Below are 24796 nucleotides of genomic sequence, written 5' to 3' on the forward strand. Positions count from 1 at the left end.
TAGCTTATGTGTATTGCTCCATTTCTTGTGTACTGAATAAGGTGCTACAGAAGATAATGAAGAAAATCCTGGGGAAATAATTTGGACAATAGGGACACGGGGCCAGGAGCGGTTCCAAAAGATTGTAACCAAAATCCAGAGTTTGTACAATTTTGATATCATGATCAGGAAAATTAAAAACAAATATGAGGTACAATCTGAGGTGATTGGCACCAAACGTTGCAGTTGTCTTTGCTTGTACATTCAGTTGTACAATCATTTCATAATCTAAACTGGTCAGAAGAAAAAAGAAAAAAAAAAACAACAACAAAAAACTAATTGTGATTTTTAGTCTTGCAAAACTGTATGTAGTTAGATGCTGTGACATCCTAATATTTATCTAATAAATATGTATTCAGATGAAACAACCTTGCGTTTCTGATGTTTCATTTGGTGTGCATGCATAGCTGTGAGAATCTGCTGTGAAAACCGCAGGCTTTATAGTTCCCGCAAGAAAACAACCACAAAGAATAAAGCAGAAATGGTTTGTAACCACTGGGAGGCAAATGTTTCCTATGGGTAAAAAAAAAAAGTATTTCTCAAAGGAGCACATGAGGCATAACGAAATAGGGAGTTACAGAAGTGATTCTTTGAATTATTCACTCAACCGACTCACCGGGGAAATACACTGGCTCATCCAAGACGGAAACAAACATTAGCCTTTATATATATTATATAATATACAAATTACAATTACAACAGAACAAAGATATAAAGATACTTGAAAAACTAAAAAAAAAAAAAAAAAAAAAAAAAAAAAACATTATTAGAGTCAATGGGTACCAGCAACTTTCTGGTTACAAACATTCTTCAAAATGTCTTCTTTTATGTTTAGAACAGGTTTAGAACAACTTGAGGGTGAGTAAATGATACAGAATTTTCATTTTTAGGTGAACTATCCCTTTAAGATCTCATCATATTTTATATGACTATGCAACTGATGGCCAGTCAATCTACTCCACAGCCAATCAGGGACCGCCTCCTTGCTCGGGGCCTGATGTTAATGCGGCCCTGGTTTTCCCCAAAAATGACAACAATCACATTTATTTTTATATTTTGCTATTTAGTTGACTGCTGGGAATGCGACGCTATAGAAAATGTAGTTTCAGTATAATGTTCTTATCTATTATTATCAGTCATTTTTACACTTTCATAATTTTCTGAACCCTTTTCTCTCCTCTTGTGAACGAAATCTGAACACGAACAGAAGATACTCCTTCAGAAAGATATGTAAGGAATTGTAATGTTATACTAGTGTGCTGTTTCGAAATGGACCCAGAGTTTTTTAAGGCAGGAAAGCAGTGAAAGTGAGGGACTTAAGTAGACTAAACGAACGATACAGTGTATGCAGATCAAATAGAACATACATAAATCATATGGCAGTAACGTGGACTTTTTACATTTGAATATCGATGCCCACGAGAAGCTTAAAAAGTTATTGAATTGAACTGAATAAGCAATCATCAATTTGAATAATTATTATTTCGACTCACCAGACCACATGGAGTCGCTGTTGATTTTAACTTGACCCACTTATGGTTCTATGACGGCTCTTGACTCGACCATAGAAGAACATGTCACGTGCTGTGTGAGTTTGTACGGTAGTGTAACGTTACGCCAGTTCTAACCTTGATCGCTGATTTTTATATGTATTCGTTGATGAGTTTTAAACCCTACAGCAAGAATGTTACAGATGAAAAATCGCTTGAAATATTGCTCTGTCGCAGTCGCGGCGAACAGACTGGTTTCAGGACCGGTGAAGAACCCTGTTGTCTTTATGGACATTGCAGCTGACGGCGAGTTCATTGGAAGAATAATTATTGAGGCAAGTCAGGAGTTATTTATGCCGAATGCCACAGTTATTCGTAATGTCATTTAAATGCATGAGTCAGAGACCGTTATAATGAAGAAAGCGAGGAAAAATAAACAGTTCTTGCCAAGATAATGCAGGTTTTCACCAGTAGTTTCTGTTGTAATAATATGGCAATGTTTTAATAAATAGTGATATTTATTATTATTGACGATAACGGTTATATAGTAATACTTTATTAACAACAACAACAATAATTATAATAATAATACCTTTGTATTGTAATAACAATAATAATAACAATTATTCTTATTAATATTCATTATTCAAAAGATTTTTCACATTTTATTTGCAGCTTTATGCTGACGTCGTACCAAAAACAGCGGGTAAGTAAACATAGGTTTCATAAAAATGATTAATTAAAAAAGAATATATAATATAAATATAATGGTAACACTTTACAATTAATTCCATTAGTTAATGTTAGTAAATATATTAAATAAGATGAACGAACCATGAACAGTACATTTATTACAGTATTTAATCATCTTTGTTAATGAAAATGCAGTCGTTCATTGTTACTTCATTCTAATTCACAGTGCATTAACTAATGTTAACAAGCACAGCTTATTATTTTAATAATGCATTAATAAATGTTGAAATTAACATTAACTAAAAGATTAATAAATGCTGTAGAAGTATTGTTCATTCTTAGTTCATGTTAACGAATGTAGTTAACTAATGAATCTTATTGTAAAGTTTTACCAGTACAATAATATTTATATTACTATTTTCATTACAAACAAATGAAAATGTACAATAAAGATATACAATGTACAATGAATTTTATATATAGTATATAATATACTGTATTATGTGCAATACATGATTTAAAAAAAGTTTTATACAGTTCAGTTTTCATGGTTCTTGTCTTTCAGCAAATTTCCGGGCCCTTTGTACAGGAGAGCATGGCTTTGGATATAAGGGCTCAGCATTCTACAGGATCATCCCTCAGTTCATGTGTCAGGTAAACTATTAGCGCTACTGTTCACTTGTGCCCTTTAGCATTACCATGTCTATTTATTTATTTATTTATTACATCAAATGTCATAGTATCTCTTTAGTGTTTATTTATTGGTTATGAGTTATATGTTTTGGTCCTAAGGTCATCTAATGATTTATGTTTTGCTGACAGGGTGGAGATTTCACTCATCATAATGGAACTGGTGGAAAATCTATTTATGGAAAGAAATTTAAAGATGAGAATTTCAAGCTGAAACACACTGGACCAGGTGATGTCACTAATGTTACTGTACCATACTTACCATGAACTGGCACAAACATAGAGAGTTAACCCCTTAGCATTCCTGTAAAATTTGCCTAAAACACCTAAAGATTATTCCCATGCATCTGGTTAATATATATGTATATGTATGTATATATATATATATATATATATATATATATATATATAAAATAAGCAGACATATTAAGCATATTATAAGCGGCAGGATTTTTTTTAAGAATCTGTAAAAGGTTGTAAACATGGCAAAATGTGTTAGCAATAACTGAGCTGATGGTAGTGTTCTGTAGGCACGTTGGTAGCTGGTGACATAATCCAAAAATATTTAAAAATGCAATGGAAACTTTGTCAGTGGAGGACAATCCATTTCTGTGGAAATCCATAGTACCTTTCTGCATGTGACTAGACATGGTATCTACTCAGTTCCTCTGGTATCTGATTCAGCTCAATTTCATCATTACAAGCCTGTGAAAATTCAATTTTCATTTATTTGTAAAGCGCTTTTCATGATACAAATCATTGCAAAGCAGCTTCACAGAAAATTAAAGTTTCTACATTATATTTAGTAGTAACTTATCAGTGGTGACTATGTCAAGGTGATGTCCTTATGGCAGAAATGTACAGTAAAAATCATACAGTTAGTTAATGACATGTATTCAAACAAACAATGAACACCATTAACAGCAATGATTATATGTTGCGATCAAACTTATAGCAAAATTTGATAGTTTAGTATGTTGGTCCAGGGTTGTCATCATCTGAGATCATCTGAGGTCATCTGAGGGGTTGGCATCATCTCTTCTCAGGTGTTCGGTCATCCCAGGTCTTTGTAAGGGTTGGATCCATACTGAAGCGTGTGTAATTCCTAGTTACCTCGGGATGCCCATCCAATGCTAGAAACAGAGAAGGAAACCAAGCAAAAAATGATGATGTGTTCAAACCAAGCAAAGAATGATAATGTGCATTTGATCAGATATAACTGGAATGCAAGGTTATGTGATAAATTATGTGAATGCTTGGTTAAAGAGATGTGTCTTTAATCTAGGTTTAAACAGAGAGAGTGTCTCTGAACCCCGAACATTATCAGGAAGTCTATTCCAGAGTTTAGGAGCCATCATATTTTCTTGACCTGGTAAAGACTCTGGCATGTTTCATAGTTTGGCAATTTTTCTAAGATGGAAGAATGCTGTTTTTGTAACATGTGAAATATGATTTTCAAAAGACAACTTGCTGCCTCATATAACACCCACATTTTTGACTGTAGAGGAAGTAACAGTACATCAGATGCAAATTGTAATCTAAGAGATTCTGTGTACTGTTTTTTTGGTCCAGTAAGTAATATCTCTGTCTTATTTGAATTTAACAGGAGAAAATTATTTTATAATTTTATAATTTTATAATTTATAATTTTATTACTTTTACATTTTTAACACACTCTGTTAGCTTAGATAATTTAGAAGTTTCATCTGGTCTTGTTGAAATATATAGTTGAGGATCATCTGCATAACAATGGAAACTAATCCCGTATTTTCTAATAATATTACCAAGGGGCAACATGTATATTGAAAATAGCAGAGGGTTTAAGACAGAACCTTGCGTCACTCCATATTACAGTATACTGGCTTAAATTGAGATCATTCCCCTTTTAAATAAACAAAGTGATAATGTTCGGACAGGTAGGATCTAAACCATCTTAAAGCCTGGCCTTGAATACCTGTATAGCTTTGTAATTGATCTATGAGTATAGTGTCGAACGCAGCACTAAGATCAAGTAGAACTATTAATGAAATTGAGATGCAGCCTTGGTCTGACACAAGAAGCAAGTCATTTGTAATTTTAACAAGTGCAGTTTCTTTGGTTTCTTTGATATGATGGGGCCTGAAACCAGACTGAAATTTTTTCATTTTTTATAGATATCCTTTTTTTTTTTTTTTTTGCAGGAAGGATCACAATTCTTTTTTTGAAATTTTAGACATAAACGGAAGATTGCTTGAAGGGTTTTGTTTGAAGGGACGTGACCTAGAGATAACGAGTTAATAATATTTGTTTCTTCTGCTACAGGTAACAACTTTTTCAGTAATTTAGTGGGTACAGGATCTAATAAATATGTTGTTGATTTACATGCAGTGATAAGTTTATTTAGCTCTTCCTGTCCTATAGTTGTAAAGCACTGCAATTTTCCTTTGGGTGCGATGAATGAAGTTGAATTACAAGACCCTGTAGATTCTACAAATGTTATTGTATTTCTTTCTCTCTTTTTTTTTTGTGCAAAAACTGCATCTGTTAACAGCCACAAGGTGGTAGTAAGGCTCCCTCAGTTGCAGAAACTGCTTTTGTAATCTTCAAACAAATGACCTACTTTCTAAGCAAGTCAAAGCCAGCCTATCCTAGCGCATTTTCGGTGCCAGGGGGATCCTACACCAGCAAACCCTCTTGATAGATTAATATGGGCAAATAGTGTTTGGTTGTGTAATATATGACTGGACGTAATTGTAGTAGAGAGCCGTAACTTACCCAACCCAGATGTTTCATCCAGTACCCCCTGCCTCTTTTCAAACCCTTTTTTTTTTTTAACTCTGGTTGTTACCGTGGAACTGTTGATTGTTAGATTTTCCTTGAATCACTGTTTAAATCATTAAATTATTAAAAGGGACACATTTGTCTATAAAAGCTCAGGAGGTGGTCTGATTTTCTCTCGGTCTCTTTCTCCTGGGTGTTCTGTCTATGGCAAACTCTGGGCCAAACACAAATGGATCCCAGTTTTTCATCTGCACTGCAAAAACAGAATGGTATGATGGTGGAAAGGTTATTGGTTTAATTATTACCCATCCCAATTGTTTGAACTTTTTATGGGATTGGTGTTCCTGTCATTCTCTTTCAGGCTTGATGGCAAACACGTTGTTTTTGGGCAGGTCAAAGAGGGAATGCAGACGGTCTCTTTAATGGAGTCCTGTGGCCTACATGGTGGAGGAACTGTAAAGAAGATTGTCATCACAGACTGTGGAGAACTCAAGTAACCAAGAATGTGTATTCATTTTAATGTGATCAAACGGTTTCACAACAAAAATGCTTATGCATGTAAAGTAAATTATATTCTTTTTTTTTTTTTACATTTATGTTACCTAAGTACCTATTGCCATTTTAATGTGTCTGTCTATGGATCCATTAAGGTGTTTTATGCTTACTAGGTAAGCAAATGATTCAGTATTTATGGTGATTACTTACCCCTACACAACAAATCTTGCTTATGGGTCAAATGCCATGGGCCATAAGGAAATTTATACTGTTAAAGCTTTTTTTTTTAAATTAGGATAAAAGCTAAACAGAGATTGTTTACTTTCTAAGAACCATGCCAAAGAAACCCCAGGAGGTTTTTTTTTTTTTAAATAAATAAATTACACATGAAACTGGTTTTGACGTATGGAATTTCTTCCAGGATATTTGCATCCTTTGCCCCCCCCCCCCCCCCCCCCCCCCCCTTATAAGTTAATGACTCAAGGCTGTTTTCCAGATGAAGGCCGGCTACAACTGCAGCAGTATATCTAGTTGCTTGGCATGCTTTTTAAATCTTCCTGAGAATGATCCCATCCTTTTTTAGACTATCCAGCGACCAGATTTCCTGTCCACCTAAAGCAGGATATGACATCCTGTTTAGCTATGAAGATTCTCCACCTCCAACGTTAAACTTTCAGCAAGAATCTTCTGAACATATTCATACAATAGTTGTGGAGACAGTTGGGAATATGGCTTTGTCAGATGTATTCCATTATAACTGCAGCCAGCTGACATACACATACCATGAAATGAAAATGAGCAGTCCGTTTTAGACGGTGTGTAGGTGTAGCTTATCACAGTAATGCCTTATGAAAGTAAATTATGAACCTTTGTGGAAAACAGTGCTCTTTCCTAAATGAAACCATATGGGGTCTGAACTCACAACTGGTTTGTTTGACTTCTCCAATTGCAATGTTGCTATAGAGACATTCTCATTCCCATTCTGTTTAAGTCTGCATTGTTGCAACAAACTTGATATCATTTGGGCCTCCACCCTCTAGTGAAGTTTAAGAGATTTGGAATGTGTACACCAATTACTTAAAGTTGGCTTCAAGAGTAAAGCCAGCGTCATTGCCAAGTCCTAATGTTCACGTACAGTGCTCATGTGTTTACAATCATTACAAGTAATTATGTCAAGTTAAAAAAATACACATCTGTGTCTTCAAACCCATGCTGTTGCAAAGACGAGATGAACGCTGAACTAAAAGATACACTATTTGGGCTATTCGACAGTAAATGAATGGGATGTCAGAAAGACAACTGTTCCCCAAGGCCTTAGACTATGGTTTTCAATTACACAAGCATCATTCCCAAGGACCATTTCTAAATAATTAATCAGTCCACACTGCCTTCAGTGTGACTGATTTAAAATGGACACTTTTTTCCATGGGCCAAAGAACACGTTGAAATCCAAAAACAGGCTGTACGTATATTTGGCACAGATTGTACAGAAATATATGTCATTGTGTGCTATTACAAAAAAACGAAACAGAGTCATGATTCACTTAGTCAAAGTTTTAATCGAACAAACTCCTAAAAGCACAGTCTTCAGTTTTCCTAACTAACAAATAAGGCACATATCGGAATGCCGTTTCATGGACACAGAGCAACAGATTTCATCTCGTCCCGCATTTTAGCACATTCCCTCATTAACACTTTCTGTTGCTCGGTCCACTCCAATATGATGACAAATATTTTACAGACATTACAAACATGAGTGTTAAATCAGTACATTCAGGAAATCTATTAATGGTACTGCAAATCCTAGGAGTAAATACAGGCATTTATTTATGACTAACAATTAGAAAGGTGTATTCTACAAAATATATCTTGGCAAGAATTAAACGTATTAATATTAAATAAGAATACATTGCACAAATGATAAATCTTGAATCATTTAAAAAAAAAAACATGCACATGCAAACTTCAGTCCCATACACGTTTGAAAAATAGTCTTCGATTTTTTTACATATGAAGAAAAATATTTCAACATCATTCCTGGACTTGGCAGTAACTGGAGACGGCTAACTAGAGCTCACAGTTTCATACAGTATGGGCCTGATTCACTAACACATTTCGACCATGTAAAAGGTTTGTACGTGCAATTCAGTGTTATGGTCAATGACTGGAGTTAGTCACATCTTTTTGCCACTGTTTTGCGTCTATAAAACACCTCGGTAAAAAGGCCCTTCGACTTACAGTGTGAGTCAGTCTCTGTTATGATAAAAACAGCTGTGATGTTAGAAGGTTTCCTATAAATGCAAATCAAAACATTCATGCTGTATAGCAGACACACAAAGATTATGAACAACGTTGAAGCACACGTATGCTCCTAACAGGTTACTATATACCAATAACATCTAGAATAACAAAACAAATAAAATGGCTTGTAAGGGCATAATCATTATGTACCAACTTTTGAATAATATTCTATGTAGTCATCAATATTTTCTTCATAGAGTAGCTTCGGTTGCATATTTTATACAAAAAGAACTGAATTGTTAAAAAAAGAACAAAAGCCTTCCATAAATATTTCTGTAGGATATAACCAAAGATTATTGTAAAACATCAAAGGAAAGAAAAAAACTCCCAGCTCTTTTGCATCCCAGCATTTTGCCCTTTTTCACATACAAAGTTTTTATATTGCATCATAACATTTTGAAATGGCTAACTTGATGATGGTAATCGAATATATACACAAAACACATACTAGTATCTTTGTAAGGTAAAACAACAAAATCTTGTCTGGATATCAAATTGCTCCAAAATCTAAATTATCTATATTGTTTCCAAAATACACATACCTTTAATAGAAAATAACAAGTTTATACTGAAAGTGAGCTATAAAAGTCAAGTATATGTTTTTCAAGACAAAAACACATGCACAAAAAGCACTTTGTATAATGTTAAATGCATGTACACTGTCAATACCACAAGCTCTGTCTTTCATTCAATATAGCAAAAAATCAAGGGAAGCTCAGTTACGTAAATCTGCCTTCAACATTTACAAAACTCAGGGCTGTTATCATTTTAGTCATGTTTTTTAGTGCAATGCAACTATTTTGCTATAATAAAGCAAATTTAATAACAAGACCTCGATCTAGTGGTGCATTCGGTCATCTGTTAAAGTGTACAGAACTGACAATAAATTGAATTGATCCCAAAGATGCATGGAAATCATTGTGTAGACTACCAGCTATAGGTGATCAGCAAAGATTATGATGAATCCACAGTAATCGTTTATTTCACTGGTTATTTTCATTACGCCATTCATTTCGGTGTTTATCAAAAGCAGAGTAATTCATTCCAGCCTAAATGAAGCCTGAAGAAAATCTTGGCGTGTAAGAATGTATGCACAGCGAAGCCATTAGCAATTCCAGAAAAACACGGTTACCAAGAAATAAAGGGTCTCCGAAAAAAATGACGTCCAAAGAACAAAGTAGCGACTCACAGAAACAGCCTTGTTTTTTATTTAACTGTGATCTAATGATTGACTCCCTGGCAGTTTATACTCCTTGAATTTCCCTCCTTGAAGGAACTCAAACCCATTTTTTTAACTAAAGTAAAATTAGCTGGTTTACATTTTCAGACATCTATTCAGCTATTTTATTCCTCAGCATCATACATGGCATTCCTTGGCAAAAATCCTGACTTTTCAAAACCAAACTGTGGTAAGGCACTAGACGTTCCCAATTCATATCTTTATCTGGGTTTATCCCAATAAATGAAACATGAACTAATATTCAACAGAAAACATGTGGACTCCAAAGATAAGTAAACAATTTTACACATTGTATTTAATATGTAAATGCTTTTAACTTTATATGTACATCTAGGGTTAACAACGCAATGATGTCATTTCTCCCAATATCTGTCTACGACTTCCCACTGGAACATGTAAAATTACAATTATTGTTCAATGATCCTGGGCCACACTCAAATATGATCAATTAGTACTTTGTGTGAGCCAAAACAAGAGGTAACAGCACATAGATGAGATCCTGTACATGCTTATTTCCATCCAAATATTAACACCCTTTCATCATAATGCTCTCAATATTACATCTCTCTCCAAATGTCTCCTGATCAATCAAATGTACCCAAAGTGTTTTCTCATTACATCTCAAAAAAACTCTTCAGCATTACTTACTCTGTCCTTCTTTCCCCTTTACAACCATATATTTGTCCACTCAAATAGAAAATGCTTCCCAAAAATCACAGTTTTAACAGGGTGTAATTCATCAGGTACGTTTGTAGATAATGCATAAATTTGCAGATATTGGGTTAGGCAATAAAGACGTTTAAAATTAAGTATTTCATTCTGAAATACGATCAGAATGATTGTGTAAACAGCTGCAAATTTCTTTAATATAACATATTTTAGTGCAAGGGTCAAACTGAACACTTTAGGTTATTAAAATGTTCTTCACACTAAGAAAAAATGGTTCCAACAAACTGTTCAAGGTTTTTCTGCGAACCCAAAATGTTTTTTTTTTTTTTATGGCATTGCTGTGGGAAAAAAGCTCTTTTGTAACCATTATTTTTAAGAGCGAAGGATGTGAATGACTCATTTTGAATTTAAAAATGAATGTGTTGTATAATAGTGAAATGAATTAATGACATTTTCTTGAGCAGTGTTTATATATGACACATGCACAGTATTTCATCGGAGATGTGTCATTAAAACACACTCTTTATCCTGAGGCAAATATCTCAGTGAAGAACAGGCGTTATGTTTTTAAATGCTAGCATATGTACTGAAAAGCTCACATTTTGACCCCTGTACAAAAAACACCTCAGCTTTACATGGGTTTGTAAGACGTTTGAAGCAGTTCTCTGGCAGCAATTGACAACATACGTAATCACATTTCAAAGGACGGTGACGATCAGCTAGCCATGGCTTTGTTTCGATCATCCACACACTTCATTTGACTGCGCAACAATGTAAAGGAAATGATGATTCTGCATAAGCTGCAATGGTTTTGCATAGTTTCCAACAACTCAATTCAAATGTCATGGGTGCCTCCAGGGCTGCACTTAGCCAACTTGACAAAAATATCTCACATTTGGCAATTCAAAACATGTACGTGAAAGATATAAACTACCCAATGCGCTAATCCAAAGCATTAGAAAATTCTATTCTACAGTAGTTTCTAATGGCAAGAGGTGGGGTTAGACAATACCTGTCCAGATACAAACACAGATGAAATTATCCCAGTTTAGTTAATTCAATTGCACTATGAAACAATATACAAACATAAATAAATATGTGACACAAAAGCTAGGGATGGAAAGTCCATTGTCCCTCTGTTAATTCACAGTTAATATGATGTGCTATTGACCCAAAAACTCTGCAAAGGCACACTGGGCCCTTGTTTGAGCAAACTAATGTGACACCTTTAGTGCTTGGCACATCCGTATAGTTCACTTGGCAGGGAGAATGAAGGGAGAGTCTGTAAACACACAATCAGGAGACGCAATGGTGAGGTAATCCACTGCGTCCCGTACGGATAGAAACACTGTCCCAACCAAATTCATTTGTCCATTATACACAATAAATGCATCACATGCTGCTGATACACAAAGCCGTTACTAGCATTAGAGATATTTACATTAATATTTTGTCACTTTTTCTTGGAGCGCTTGATAGGTGAAGTGATGGAAAAGGGTGGAGACGACCTCAGGATCCTCCTTATTGCACGCGGCGGCAGTAGTAGCCCAGGACTTTGCACTTCTCGCACAGATGCTGCGGGTGTTCCTTGCTCTGGTCAGAAACGTCCAGGCCGTCGGGTTTCTCTAAAGGACGCTGAGAGGAGCAGAACATGTGAATCACACTTTGAGCACATGTGCATTTCTGTCCACAACATCAGTCAGGTTAAAACTGAAGATCTCTTTTAGCGCTTGGCTAGACTCTTTGGAGATATGATTTTGGAGACGAAGTATCAGGATGTCATAGGTCCAAGTCTCAAACCACAATGGACCAACCGCAGGGGTGTGTCAGAAATTTGTTTAGGATGGCTTTCAAGAGCCAATTCGTCCTTGTTGTGTTTGCAGTCGCTGCCAGAAGTACATGTTTTGTTATTAAAACTTCATTTATTTTTTTCCCTCAATAATTTTGCACAGATTAATATACAAGAGGATTCTGAGCAAGTTTACATGCCTACAGGATTTCATCGCTCAAGACAGCAACCAGGGAGGGAAGACTCTATAGCAAATCTTTGTCTTGGACGTGACACAAAAGACACTGAGAATGTGCACGAGCCAAATCTTTTTGGCTGTTGATCACAAATAATACTTCGGCGATTATTTGTTTTCCCACCCATTGCTTTTGGAAGATCGTTTTACAATCTTGTTATTCTTTCCAGTACGTCTCAGTTGTGCTCCATGAATTACGGAAAACCAGGTTACGACGGATCATTGGGAGGAGACAGTGCTGTAACCCGAGGGAGTGTTTGCTTGTGAGCCAAAGGCTTTTGTGAATGATAATAAGAGGAAATGTCTAATACCTATGTGAATTAATAAATTGGAAACTGCAGCCTGATGTTCTTAATAAACAGAACGAATTCCTGGCAAAGTCTGGAAGAAAAAAAAAAAGCTTGGGAGGGCTTTATATAATACCTCTGTTCCATGTCTGCTCTCATACTGTAAAGATGTCAGCCGCGTTCCCTGTGCATGTCGTTAAATATGAGAATGATAAAAACAGGGATCTCCGGACGCCTGCTTCTCGAGCACATTCTGGTTCAAGCCTTGCTATTTTATGCAGCAGTGTGGCATTGGCACAATTGAGATACTTTCACTTAATCGTCCACTGGGGGCGGCTGGAGATATGAAATACTTTACAGTATTACAATCTGGAATAGTGATTTCCATACTGCATGACTTGGAAGAATGATTTCCATTGTGAGAGAACAATAAAAACAGAACATTTCATATGTTTGCCTGGGTTACAGGGAAAGAAGGCCAGCTGCAAACCCTTAAAGGCTTTTGATATATATTGCAGTGCACTCCACATCTCACACGCTTACTGCAGGAAACATGTTAAGTAGGTGAGACTGAAAGCTAAAGAAGTTGCTTGTCAGAAGGGTATTAGCCATAATACTCTGTCCTGTGGAAGAGTTGGCTTTCTCAACATCTGGTTCAGTACGATGGTTGCTAATGCATTTGGATGCAAAACTGCTTGTAGGGAAGGTAATTGCAATGAATGCTTCCCTCCCTAGAGGTGATAAAATATCTATTTGCATAGTTACCTGCCTAGAACCATGTAGTGCCTACACCAGCAAGTTTACAAACATCATTTAAGAATAATTCCATTAATGCTTTAATTCTTGCCTTATTGTCTATACTACAAAATAATAACCTAAAAATCAACAAATCAGTCCATACAGCTTGTTTAGATAACATTTATAGGTTGCCACTTTTTACAGTATAGATGAGTTCAGTGTTCAGTGACTTCCTGAAAAATGACCCCTTCTTGAGTTCAAGAGGTATTTGTGTTAGACGGATGCCTTGAGTTTGAATCTCGGGTTTCAAGGGAACCTGCTGGGCCCCATCCATAAGAACTTCTTGGAAGATTACACCATATGTGCTTATGTAGTTTACTGACAGATCAGAAAATCTTGCATGCAGTATTTTAGCAATACAGTGTCACATTATATGAGCTGTTAAAAGACGGATACTGTACCTGTTTATGAGGATAAACATTAATATGGCATTTGATGCATTCCTGTCCCATGTTAGCCCAGGAGTTTCCACTCATCCACTTCCTCTTGCACTTAGGGCACTTGTATTCACCAAAGCATCTCTTCTTGCCTTGGTATGGAGTCAGTCCTTCGCCTTTGGGTCTTGCCTGAGAGGACATGTCAGAGACAGCGTCTGATTAATGAGAGTTCAGCTCAGAAAATCTACATTCATCGATCAGCTGAAACAGTTTCGACTTAGCGCAGCTCGGAAACAATTTGAAGCTTCTGTGGATCATGGAAAATTTGTATACATTTGTGACTCACCAAATTTCATGCAAATAAGCATTGCACACAATATTTGGTGTTATTGGAAAACAAGACAATACTCTTCTTTAAAAAAAAAAAAAACAGCTGGTGATCATTATGCAGTTTTGTTGTTTGGAAATAAGCAGCTTTGACATTTTTCTTAAATTCTAGTTGATATCAGCCAACAATTAATTTCATGTTATGGCCAATAACTGATAAATGGCTGTTATTAAAAGAAAGAAAGAAAAAAAGAGAAATCCTGTAGCAAACATATTTTTATGTTTTCACGTCTTAGCAAGAGAAATTACTAATTGCTACAATCTATAGGTCAGGCTTTTTTTATATACAGCAGAAAATATTCTCCCAAGGACTTTATTATGGGAGAAGTTTCAACAAAGCGAGTCAGTGCTGACACCAATATCTAGGCATTTACAACAGCAAAAGAAAAGACTAAGTTTTTCCTTTGAGCATCACAATCATCACTCTGGTCAAAGTTTGTCCAAACCAAACACACTTTACATGCTTAACTCGAGTCTGTCAAACCCTGTCACAACTGATTCTACGCTGCACTGCAAAAACACAGAGAAAACATCTAAATAAAATGTTGATACTTACAGAGAGCTGCTAACTTGAAATGTGATGCTGTTATTTTTATTTTATTTACTTTTCATTTATTTTTTAATCTTTCTAAAATAAACAAGTAGCTATGTGTGGTATGGCAGACTTCTGCTGGAGAGTTCAGACTCCAAACCACTACACAAATTTGAGAACAATGTATATGGGGAATTCTAATGATTTTTAATTATGTAAGTGAATTCAAACCTCAACAGATAATTGCGGTGTGGTCTCAATATGCTTTCTGGTCATAGAGTGCACATTATTACATACTTTCTGCTTCCTTTTTGACTCAACATTATTAAAAGAGAACAGAAAAGTGCCTAGTAGTAGTGCATTATGAGCACGAGTGCCTATGATTTTTACCAAATTGCTGTGACACTAAACAGGATTTAGGATGTGAATCCATGCATTCAACCATGTGTAATCTTGCATAGCAAATCACTGGCTACTGAGTGTTTATTCCACACTGTTAAGGGGATAGGGAGGCCTAAAGCTGCTTAACTGGCGAGAGGATTTGGAAATGGAGTTCCAGGTCCCATATGAGCAAAAAAGAAGTGATATCGTTTATTAGCATCTGCTCCCATCCACCCAAAGCCAACTGGCTAACTGACACACTGCATGCAAAAGGCTCTCCTCCCCAACCTTAAACACCATGAGTCAAGCACTGTCAACAACAGCTGGAAACCATGACGGTTGTGGCTGTTGTTTTTGCGATACTTTCAAACTTCACAGCAAGTCTGACGCAAGGCTATCCCTATGATGGTGCCAGTCCCTACGCTATTGTAATGCTGGTGGTCTGGTGTGAGTGAGGTCCTAAATTGGAGAACGGGCAAAACAATCTGTGATATCTGGTGTCAGAACCACTGCTTTCCGTCACTGGTTTCCTTCTCAGGTGTGAGCCAAATGACCTGTTTTTGAGATTAGTATTAATTCATAAATAGATTTAATGCTTCATATCATTGAAGAGTGATATTGGGAAATATTATTACAATTTCAATTTATTAATTTTTTCTTATCATTGAGCACTAAATATGCAATAGGATCATGTGACACTGAAAACTGGAGTTATGTCTGCTGAAAAATCAGCTTTGCCATCACAGGAATAAATTACATTCTAAAATATATTCAAACAGAAAACACTTCTTTTAAATTGTAATAATATTTCACAATATTCATATTTTACAGTATGTTTCAGTAAACAAGTGCAGCCTTGGTGAGCATAAGAGACCTCTTTCAGCAACATTAAAAATATCTTCCAATCTTTTGACCAGTAGAGAGAGAGAGTGTGTGTGTGTAGGGTTGGAATATAAACCTGGGTCACTTTGCATGATAAACAAACACTATACCACAAAGCACGCATGGGTGGATCTCCTCGAATCGCAACTGGACAAGACTGGAAAGACGCTCACAAGTTAAGGCACCTCTATGAGAGAGATTAGATGAGCAGTCTTGAAGAATTCACAACTCTGCAAAAAGACTATATATCCAGCACTGCAGAGGTCTCTGGGCAAGTGCCAGAGGACACACATGATATTCTGTTTACAGCAGTCTGACCTATTTTGGTTGTGTTTTTAATAGATTTTAGACCAATAGAGCTACACTGGCAGTGTGAAGGAAACCTGGTAAATTTGACATTTAGACATTCTGTAGCTCATAACGAAGATAAGCTTTCAAGAGCAGGAATGGAAAGAGAATAAAACAAACAAATTGTTGTATTGTTAAATATAATTGAAATAAAAATGAGAAAATAAAATAGTTGTTGGTCATTTGAAACACATTAGTCTTGCACTAACCACCAGATCAGAAATCCACAAACACAAGAACTCAAAATTTATTATCCTACTGTTTGTTTTAGCTCTGAGAATACTCCTCCCACAAAATAAACAATTGCTTAAAACGAAACACTTGTAATTTTCCAAATGCAACAGTCTCAGAGGAAATAAGGCAATGGAGAGTACGCTCTACTTACAGTCACCACCAGGGAAATGACAAACGAATGGTGCTGACAGTAACACCATATCCTAAACACATCCTGACCAAAGCCTCTGTGTTGCAGATTTGTGTTTACACAATTCTACCCAGTGCATTGCTCTAGAAGTAATGTGACCATATTAAGGCAACCTGAGCTTAATGGACAAAGCTGGTTTGTGTAAATCAATCTGGATGTTTGTCCAATGAAAACACAGCTTAAAGACAGGAAAGGGAATCAATAAGAGCAACACTGAATGGATAGCTGATGTTTGATATGTCTCTTCCATCCTGCCGCAAGTCAATGTTTAGAAGCAATATGCATTAGCTTTAAGAGGGTTTTTGAAGGAAGGGCCCTCAATATTCAGGTGTTCGAGAGAGTTATACAATTATTTTTTAGAGTAAAAATAGACAAAAACAGCCACTCGCCACAAACATGTACACACAAAATATTTACTGCCTGTCAACACTCAGTAATAAGGGGAATCTTGTTCCTAAGACCCTCACATTGTTAATCCTAGCGGCCTTAAATGACAGCAGGTCACTCTTTGAGGACTAAACAGAACATTTCTGAGCTTTCTGAATGCTTTGGACATAGAAGAGATTGAAGTATCCAGTGACTGTAAACACTTATGGGGAAGGGATATCAGATTGAGCATCTCCTTTCACCAACCCTCCAGCTGTGTTCCCTATGGAGACTGAAAGAGGGGGGTGAATCTGACTGTCCAGCAGCAGAGCCAACCTCCCTACAACAGGACAAATACCGCAGCACGGCAGTCATCGTTCACAGCTGGAGATGTTCCTCCAATCAAGCCCTACAGGACTGAAGGGGGAAGGAAATCAGAAGCAGATGGGTTCCACACTGGTATAACATGAGAAACTCTAAAAGTCCCTTTTCAGATCAGCCCTCTGTTTTCAATTAAGACTATACAGATTAACAAAAGGGTGCAGGAGGAGAAAAGTGATAGATAGTTTAGAGAGAGATAAGACTTAAAGGAGCGGGAAATGTTATGAAGGGTCTGATCAGGGAGAGTTCAAAAAAAGAACAGTACATTTATAAATCACTTTCGAAACAGACTTTAAATCCACTTTTTAAAGTAAGTAAATATACACAAATCTGCATCTCTGCTCACCGCTACAAAAATCAATAAATAAAAATATAAATAAATGGTTTAAATTAATAAAAAAATCAAACAAAGAATCCTCTGACAGGTAATTGACATATGTTGTATTTCATTTGGCCTTTAAAAATTCAAATGTACTTTTAAATTAATAAAGAATCTGATGACATCTTTCAAAACATTCTCCAAAGAATTTTATGGGGGTGCTACAGGGTCTTGCCATCTATTTGAGAAGGAACGGTAAATCTACAGAGGCCACAAATTCAATAATAATTCACCACATTTAACTGTTTTTTTTCTGTTATTTGTCTGTGTGCAAAATGGATGAATTCTTGGAAGGGTGACTATGCAGTATAAGAGAATTCTTGGTGGTAACTGAAAAAAAATCACTTTGGCCCAGGCTGCTTAAGTTTGGTTTTGCAAGGAAATGCATGTCAACTCTTGGGGCAGAGAATCAACAGGAGACTACAAAAATCCAAACAGTTTTTTTTTTAGCCTTCACAAACGCAGTACATAAAAGTTGTGCATAATGTTTGGCTAATCATGAAACTGCATAGTTTTGGATAGCTGTTCTTCCACAAACATTCCAATTCATGCTTCTTGCAAATATCACCTAAGATGTGTCTGATTTAATTAAACATGAACTCACTGAACTCAATAACCCTAATTGTTAAACAGAATATTTTCCTATATACATATACAGTACACACACAAACACATGTACAGTGACCCGCAAAAAATATAAAAAAAAACTTAAGCCACACTTAAACTGCGTAAAAGTGTTTGCATTAGTTAACAAAATATTCAATTACATTTATATTAAATATTTTAACTGAAATTAAACTTAAATTTTTAAACAATACATTTCACAAAACTGCATATCTTAGATTTCAAATTAAAAAAAACATTATGGATTAGAGACATTATGAATATAATATTAGATCATATTTCAAATATAAATATATAGAATAAAATATAAAAGACATAAAATAAAATTTAGATAACCACTTTGTGGTTGTCAAATGTTAGTAAACAAAAAAAAGAATAATAATAAAATTAAAATAAAAATGGCTTTTAAAAAGTAAAGTTAGCTCTTGGCCTTGCATCATATTATTGTATTTTTTTTATTAAACTAATTAATTAATTTATTTTTATAGATGATATTCAGACATTTAAAGTTGTGCAAACACTTAACATAAATATGTGTCATCTTATCGCTTAGTACATGTAAACAGACACAAATGTACTAACACGTGTTCAGAGCTCTAAGCCATTAGCATCACAATGTGAGAACGGATCAAGTGGAGCTCTGTCTGGCCTGGATGAGGAGATTCAGCCAAGGCCAAGACAGAGCCTGCAGATGGCCTCTCCCAGAGTCCCACACACAAGAATGATAGTGTCGAGCTCATCAGCTGCGTCTGTGTGCAATTTCCGGAGTGCTCCGCAAACGGCCGGACTTGAGCAAGCATTCCAGTCAGGTGCACGGTGGTGTTATTTATTAATGCCCACTAGGGTGGCTAAATGAGGCTAGTGTTTTCTTGGGTCTCTCCGTGTCCTTTTTTTGTGGGTGCAGCTGTCTCTTTTTATGCCAGAAAGGCAAGGACAGCATCGCAGAGACTGACAAGAGGGAACAGGTGTGCTGTTTAATGATAAATCTCTTAGCTCACAATGCCTCAGTGTTAGGAAAAACAATCCAATCACGCAGAGTCACTGACAGAATTTAGGGAGAAATTAGAAAGGAAGAAAAGTTGATGTTGACATGTTATAGCTTTAGTTACTGACCTGGGGTCAGCCTTGACGTTTTTTTTATTGATGATTGGTGTTGGAGAGTCTGAAGTAGCTCATACCGGATCTGTGTTCATGAAGAGAAAGGGACGGAAGCTGCTAAGCTGCTATCATCAAGAACTAGTCATTAACATGATGTCCCCGGTAACACTTTACATTAAGGTTCAGTTTTTTTAAATGAGTGAATTAGTGCTTTAGGTGTCAGCTAACAGTGAACAATACTTAAACTCATCCATTCATTTTGTTTAATATTATTTAATAAATTGTTAGCATTTGTAACTATAAAATAAGTTTTGTATAACATAAAACATTAATAATGAATAATAGTATTATAAATGTATCTATTTTGTTCATTATATAAGTAAAGTTGGCAGGAAAAGAAAATTAAATGTTCTAAACACACAAACTTACTTTAAAAAATAATTTTTTAACCTCATATTTTTATTAAAAACCTCACCATAATCTTCCACTGACATGGCAGTGGATGTTTGATAATCCATTTCACACAGATATACATCACAATACAGAAGGAAAATTTGTTGCTACTTGTTGAACTTTTTGTAAAGCACTGCTCACCAAAACAACACCAGAACTACAGCGATCCTGAAATTCAAACATGTTTAGCAAAACAACTAGATGCTAACATTATTCTCTGAAGCAAATATCCCGGAACCTTACATATTCCTTGAAACAACTATTTGGAATTGTGAAACCAACACATGTCTAGTGGTCACTGATAATCAGTTTGAAAATTCAGTGCAGATTTTGGCTCTTACACTCTTTTCTAGGTTATTACAATGCTAAGCAATGTTTTCCAAGTATTCCAGAAAGCTCTGGACTGCTTCCTGGTTTTTTGGCGTAGGCCCCTGAAGTTTGGCTGCTCCCTCTGCCAGCATCTGGAATCCATCAGTATAAACAACGGAGGCCCCGGTGCTGGAGCCTCTCACCTGGCTCCCATGGGACTGCACTCCGCACAGCACAGGAACACCAGTCCCATCAGATCCAACGTGCTCAATTACCCCACATCGAAGTTAAGAGGAAGAAAACTCAACTTTCTACTAATCTGTGTTTAGATTGGCCAGGATGCAGAAGAGATTGATTCGCTGATAGATGCCCAAACATACACAGATCAAACTCAGCCATTCCTGAGGGTACACTCTCTACACTGCTATGTTTGCTCTGATAATTAGCTGTAAATCTTTTGATTAGGATTCCTATTGTTCAGTCCATTGTAAATGAGTCACACGCAATGCACTGTGCACACTAACACTACAATTCCTCTGCCAAACGTTCAGTGATGGGAATCGCAGCACTCGCTGTCCCTTGACCTCCATTTTCTAGAACTGAAACATATGTTATAGATTACACCAAACAACAGACATTTGGCCAAAGTGAACAGCAATCTAACACTTGCTCTGAAATATATGGGTTTACAGAATCCTTTTGGGCAGGGGTGTCAAACATATGGTCCGCAGTCCGAATATGCAGCCCGTGGAGAAGTCTAATCTAATTTCAGAAATTAAATGATGATGAAAACATTCCCAAACATTTATTATAGCTGTATGATAGATTCATAATATTCTACTTTTTACAGCAGGATGGATGAACTCGTTAATTTGTGTTACAGCAACAGAAACCTTTTTTCAAACAAATTGCGGCACTCAGACTACGTCTCTTACTTTTCACTTGAAACTGGATCTGTAAGTGACAGAGCAGGGATTTTCAGGGGTTTTCTTAATCATCACTAAATAATTATTAGACATCCTATATACATACTATATTAGTGGTTTTCTATTTTGGTCAATGTTGTTTAATTAATATTCCTTAATTATGATTTTTTTATGTACAGTATACATTATCTAAAGGCCTCTGGCCAAATTCCACATTATGTTTTAAACCAATAATTAATCCTGGATGCGCGAGTATGAATGGGTTCACCAAGGTTTATCAAAAAAAAAAAAAAAAAAAAAAAAACCTGCATAAAGTGATGCTTAGTCCATTTTGGCCCGTGACCTAAAATGAGCTTCACACCACTGCATTTGTGGTGTAAAGTATGGTCCGCTCACTTGCTTGGACATGTTGAGATTGCTAGAAGTGGGAGTTGGCATTTCATAGATTCCAGACTAATATAGCTAGACCAAACCCATATATACTGACCAGTGTGAAAGAAACAGAGGATGCAGAGGTAGGCAGCCCTCATACTTGGCCTCTAAATACTAAGCTAAGTGTGAGAGAGTGTCTTTATGCTAAATCGAGTTGCAGAACATAAACCTATTTATTCATACAGATGTATTTATAAACTCCAGTAAGTTAAGTTCCACTGGCATTAGGTCAGTGAAAGATATACAGATCTGGCCGGACACAAATCTTTTATATGATTATGTAAAACATTATATATAGCTGTATAGGAGTTTTTAGTTACACAAAGACAGGCGTTCCTTGGGCCCTTAATTTGTTCACTAGCAGCTGCTCCTTCCCAGCAGTGACTGCTGAGATAAGCATTCTTATCTTCTACAGTGCTAAATATAAAAGCCATGCACAATCACTGTATTAAAAACATTTTGCTCTGGTGAATTAAAAAAAAAAGAAAGAAATTACAGTGTTTTATTGCTTTCTAAATGTCTCCTAAATATGAAATTGTTTAGCCTATCTTAGGTGAACTATATTTTTTAACAATTTATTTGTTGTTTAACAAAGCATTTAATAAGCCATGAGAGGACATGAATTACAGTGTTTTTATCTCGACAAAGGGGTGTTCTCTGCTAGTGGTCAGCGGATATTGGTTTTTTAACAGCCGATGCCAATATCTTGGAAAGCAGGGTGGCCGATGGGCGATATAAAGCCGATATAATTTTATTTAACGTCACTGAAAAAAATTATACAAAATTTTTTAAAGGTAAGTGGTTGCAAACATTTTATTTTAGCCACATTTAATAAAAAAAAAAAATTGTAAGTTAACTAAATTTGTTTATTTTAAATATAGCTAAAATAAATCGATTGCAACCACTTGCCTTAAAATTTTTTGTAAATTCTATGAATCATTTTAATTCATTTTATTTAAGAATTTTGAAATCATTTGAAATGGGTAAAAAAATAAATGTGTAAAATAAACATGCTTATACTTTAAGTGACAAAGTATTTTTCACAAATAAATATTTAATAAAAATACAAATAAAAAGGAAGTAAACACTGTAACCAACAGGGCACTCAGTATTCTGGGAAGTTGTGTGCATTGGGAATCACATTTTTTTTTTTCAAATAAAGCCAAGGTAACACTCATTTTACATACAGCAGACAGTGAAAATGACATGAATATGACATTGGGCAAAAGCATGAAGCGCACTAATCACGAGTTTAAAGTTTGTCGATCGTGCATGTCAGTGAAGCTGAACGTTCTCAGCGCCGTCAAAATAAAAGTCACGAACGCATCAGCCAAACAGAAAAACTTATCGGCCGATGCCGATATTTGAAAAATGCCAAATATCGGCCGATATATCGGCCTTGGCAATATATCGGTTGACCACTATTCTCTGCTTAGTGTCTTGCCTAAAATTCGTTTAACTGCGATAAAAATCATTGTAACACAGAACCTCATATTGCTTATTTCTTTTATAAAAAGGCAGAAACAGATACTCTGGACTGCTCAGGACATCAGTATTCAGTTAAATAAAATAAAAAACACTCAAATAATATAGTTCATAACATTTAACTGTCAGCTGTTTATGGTTTCCAAGCACCATAGCAACTCTGCGTATTAATATAGATGGCATGGCTATGAATGCACCTCATCCAGTCAGAATTTATAGTCTGAACTACCCTGTTTTAGAATTCACATATGTATATATGACTTAAATAATTATTACAAATAAGCTGTTTTGCTACAATGATTCATTAAATAGGTGTTTAAGCAGTCATGCAAAGGTCGGGAACCAGCACTCTTCTGATTTATAGGTAATAAAATTGCATTCAGTCACACAAATAAATGAACTAATTATTAACATACCTCAGTGTTTGCTATGTTTATCTCTCCCCTTAGAAAAACACAGAGGATTTCCAAGAGACCTGGCCTGCCAAAATCACACATAGATGACACAAAATGATATGTAACATTTAGCAACATTAATAATGACAATAACGGGTCAACAAGCACGATCAAAGGGAGATGATACAGGAAATATGTGCACTTCCCGTCAACATTACTCACACCGACACTTTATTGAGGTGAGGATGTAGTACTGACTACACAGGTCAAGCTCAAGTAAGTCTATACATTCCTGCTGAAAGCTATCCGTTAGCATTCCCATTCATTTCAGTGGCAGATTTTTGGCTGGTGCAGGGAAATCGGCAATTTGAAATCTGCCTGTGTTGCTGATGAGTAGCTAATCAGAACTGAAAAAGCATTTTATTTTTTATTTAAAACTGACTATAATAAAATAATTCCAATTCATACAGTATGTTGCTTGAAGCAGTAGAAAGGAGCCAGTTATCCCATGCTGATCAAGCTGAATGTTTAACAACTTTAAAGGAGGAAAGAAACTATATTTCAAGCTCACATAGTCTACTGGCAAAGCTAAAGGCACGGACATATCCATAAACTAGTGTTAGGCAATCATCTCAGCACTCAATTGAAACTGGTGACAGGCAAATAGCTGGCAAACCACTGATATTTTTCAAGAGGGCTTATCAAACACAAGCGTTAGCCATCATGTGGGTAAACACTTTAAGTGGGCCTGTACTGTAGGTCAAAACCTGAATCCAGAACCCAAGGGAGCCTAATCTTGAAATAACACTGAATTTCCCATTTAAATTTAGTCAGAACAAATGTGGGCTTTAATGAAGGCCTTTTCTCTGTGCAATGTCAGGCAAGACGGCCTGCTGTGCCTGTTAGACAGGCAAGTTTGGCATTCCTCTAATTAGAAGTTCATCACACACAGTCACAGCAGTGTCAGTGAGGCCACTAACCTCTGCTGCTTTCAAACTAGGTTGGCGTGTTAATTCAGACATGATTTAACGTTCAGGGCCCTTTGTTGTAATGTTCGCCTCATAATATAGCAATGGACAAATTAGCTTGTATTTAAAGTAGGACTACCGCTCAAAAGTATGGAGTCAGTAA

At 35.9% G+C, this 24796-nt stretch overlaps 2 protein-coding genes across 2 annotated transcripts in view; one reads left to right on the forward strand and one right to left on the reverse strand.

Annotated features, from left to right (window-relative positions):
- Positions 1–1591: 1591 nt before the first annotated feature.
- On the forward strand, positions 1592–6563 carry LOC109100729 (peptidyl-prolyl cis-trans isomerase A-like). Its single transcript, XM_042769104.1, has 6 exons — positions 1592–1864; positions 2205–2235; positions 2788–2876; positions 3045–3141; positions 5866–5941; positions 6034–6563. Exons 1-6 carry the CDS (start codon positions 1724–1726, stop codon positions 6167–6169), a joined length of 570 nt encoding a protein of 189 aa, XP_042625038.1. The 5' UTR covers positions 1592–1723; the 3' UTR covers positions 6170–6563.
- A 1143-nt stretch (positions 6564–7706) lies between these two features.
- Positions 7707–24796, reverse strand: part of LOC109100684 (zinc finger CCHC domain-containing protein 24) — a 34300-nt gene continuing 17210 nt past the window's right edge. The window contains exons 3-4 of the mRNA XM_042769106.1: positions 13888–14052; positions 7707–12012 (exon numbers count right to left, since the gene is read on the reverse strand). Of these exons, the coding sequence (XP_042625040.1) occupies positions 11899–12012; positions 13888–14052 (279 nt within the window). The 3' untranslated portion in view covers positions 7707–11898. The remainder of the gene's footprint in view (positions 12013–13887; positions 14053–24796) is intronic.

The sequence above is a fragment of the Cyprinus carpio genome, chromosome A13 (genome assembly GCF_018340385.1).
Source record: "Cyprinus carpio isolate SPL01 chromosome A13, ASM1834038v1, whole genome shotgun sequence".
NCBI classification, from domain to species: domain Eukaryota; kingdom Metazoa; phylum Chordata; class Actinopteri; order Cypriniformes; family Cyprinidae; genus Cyprinus; species Cyprinus carpio.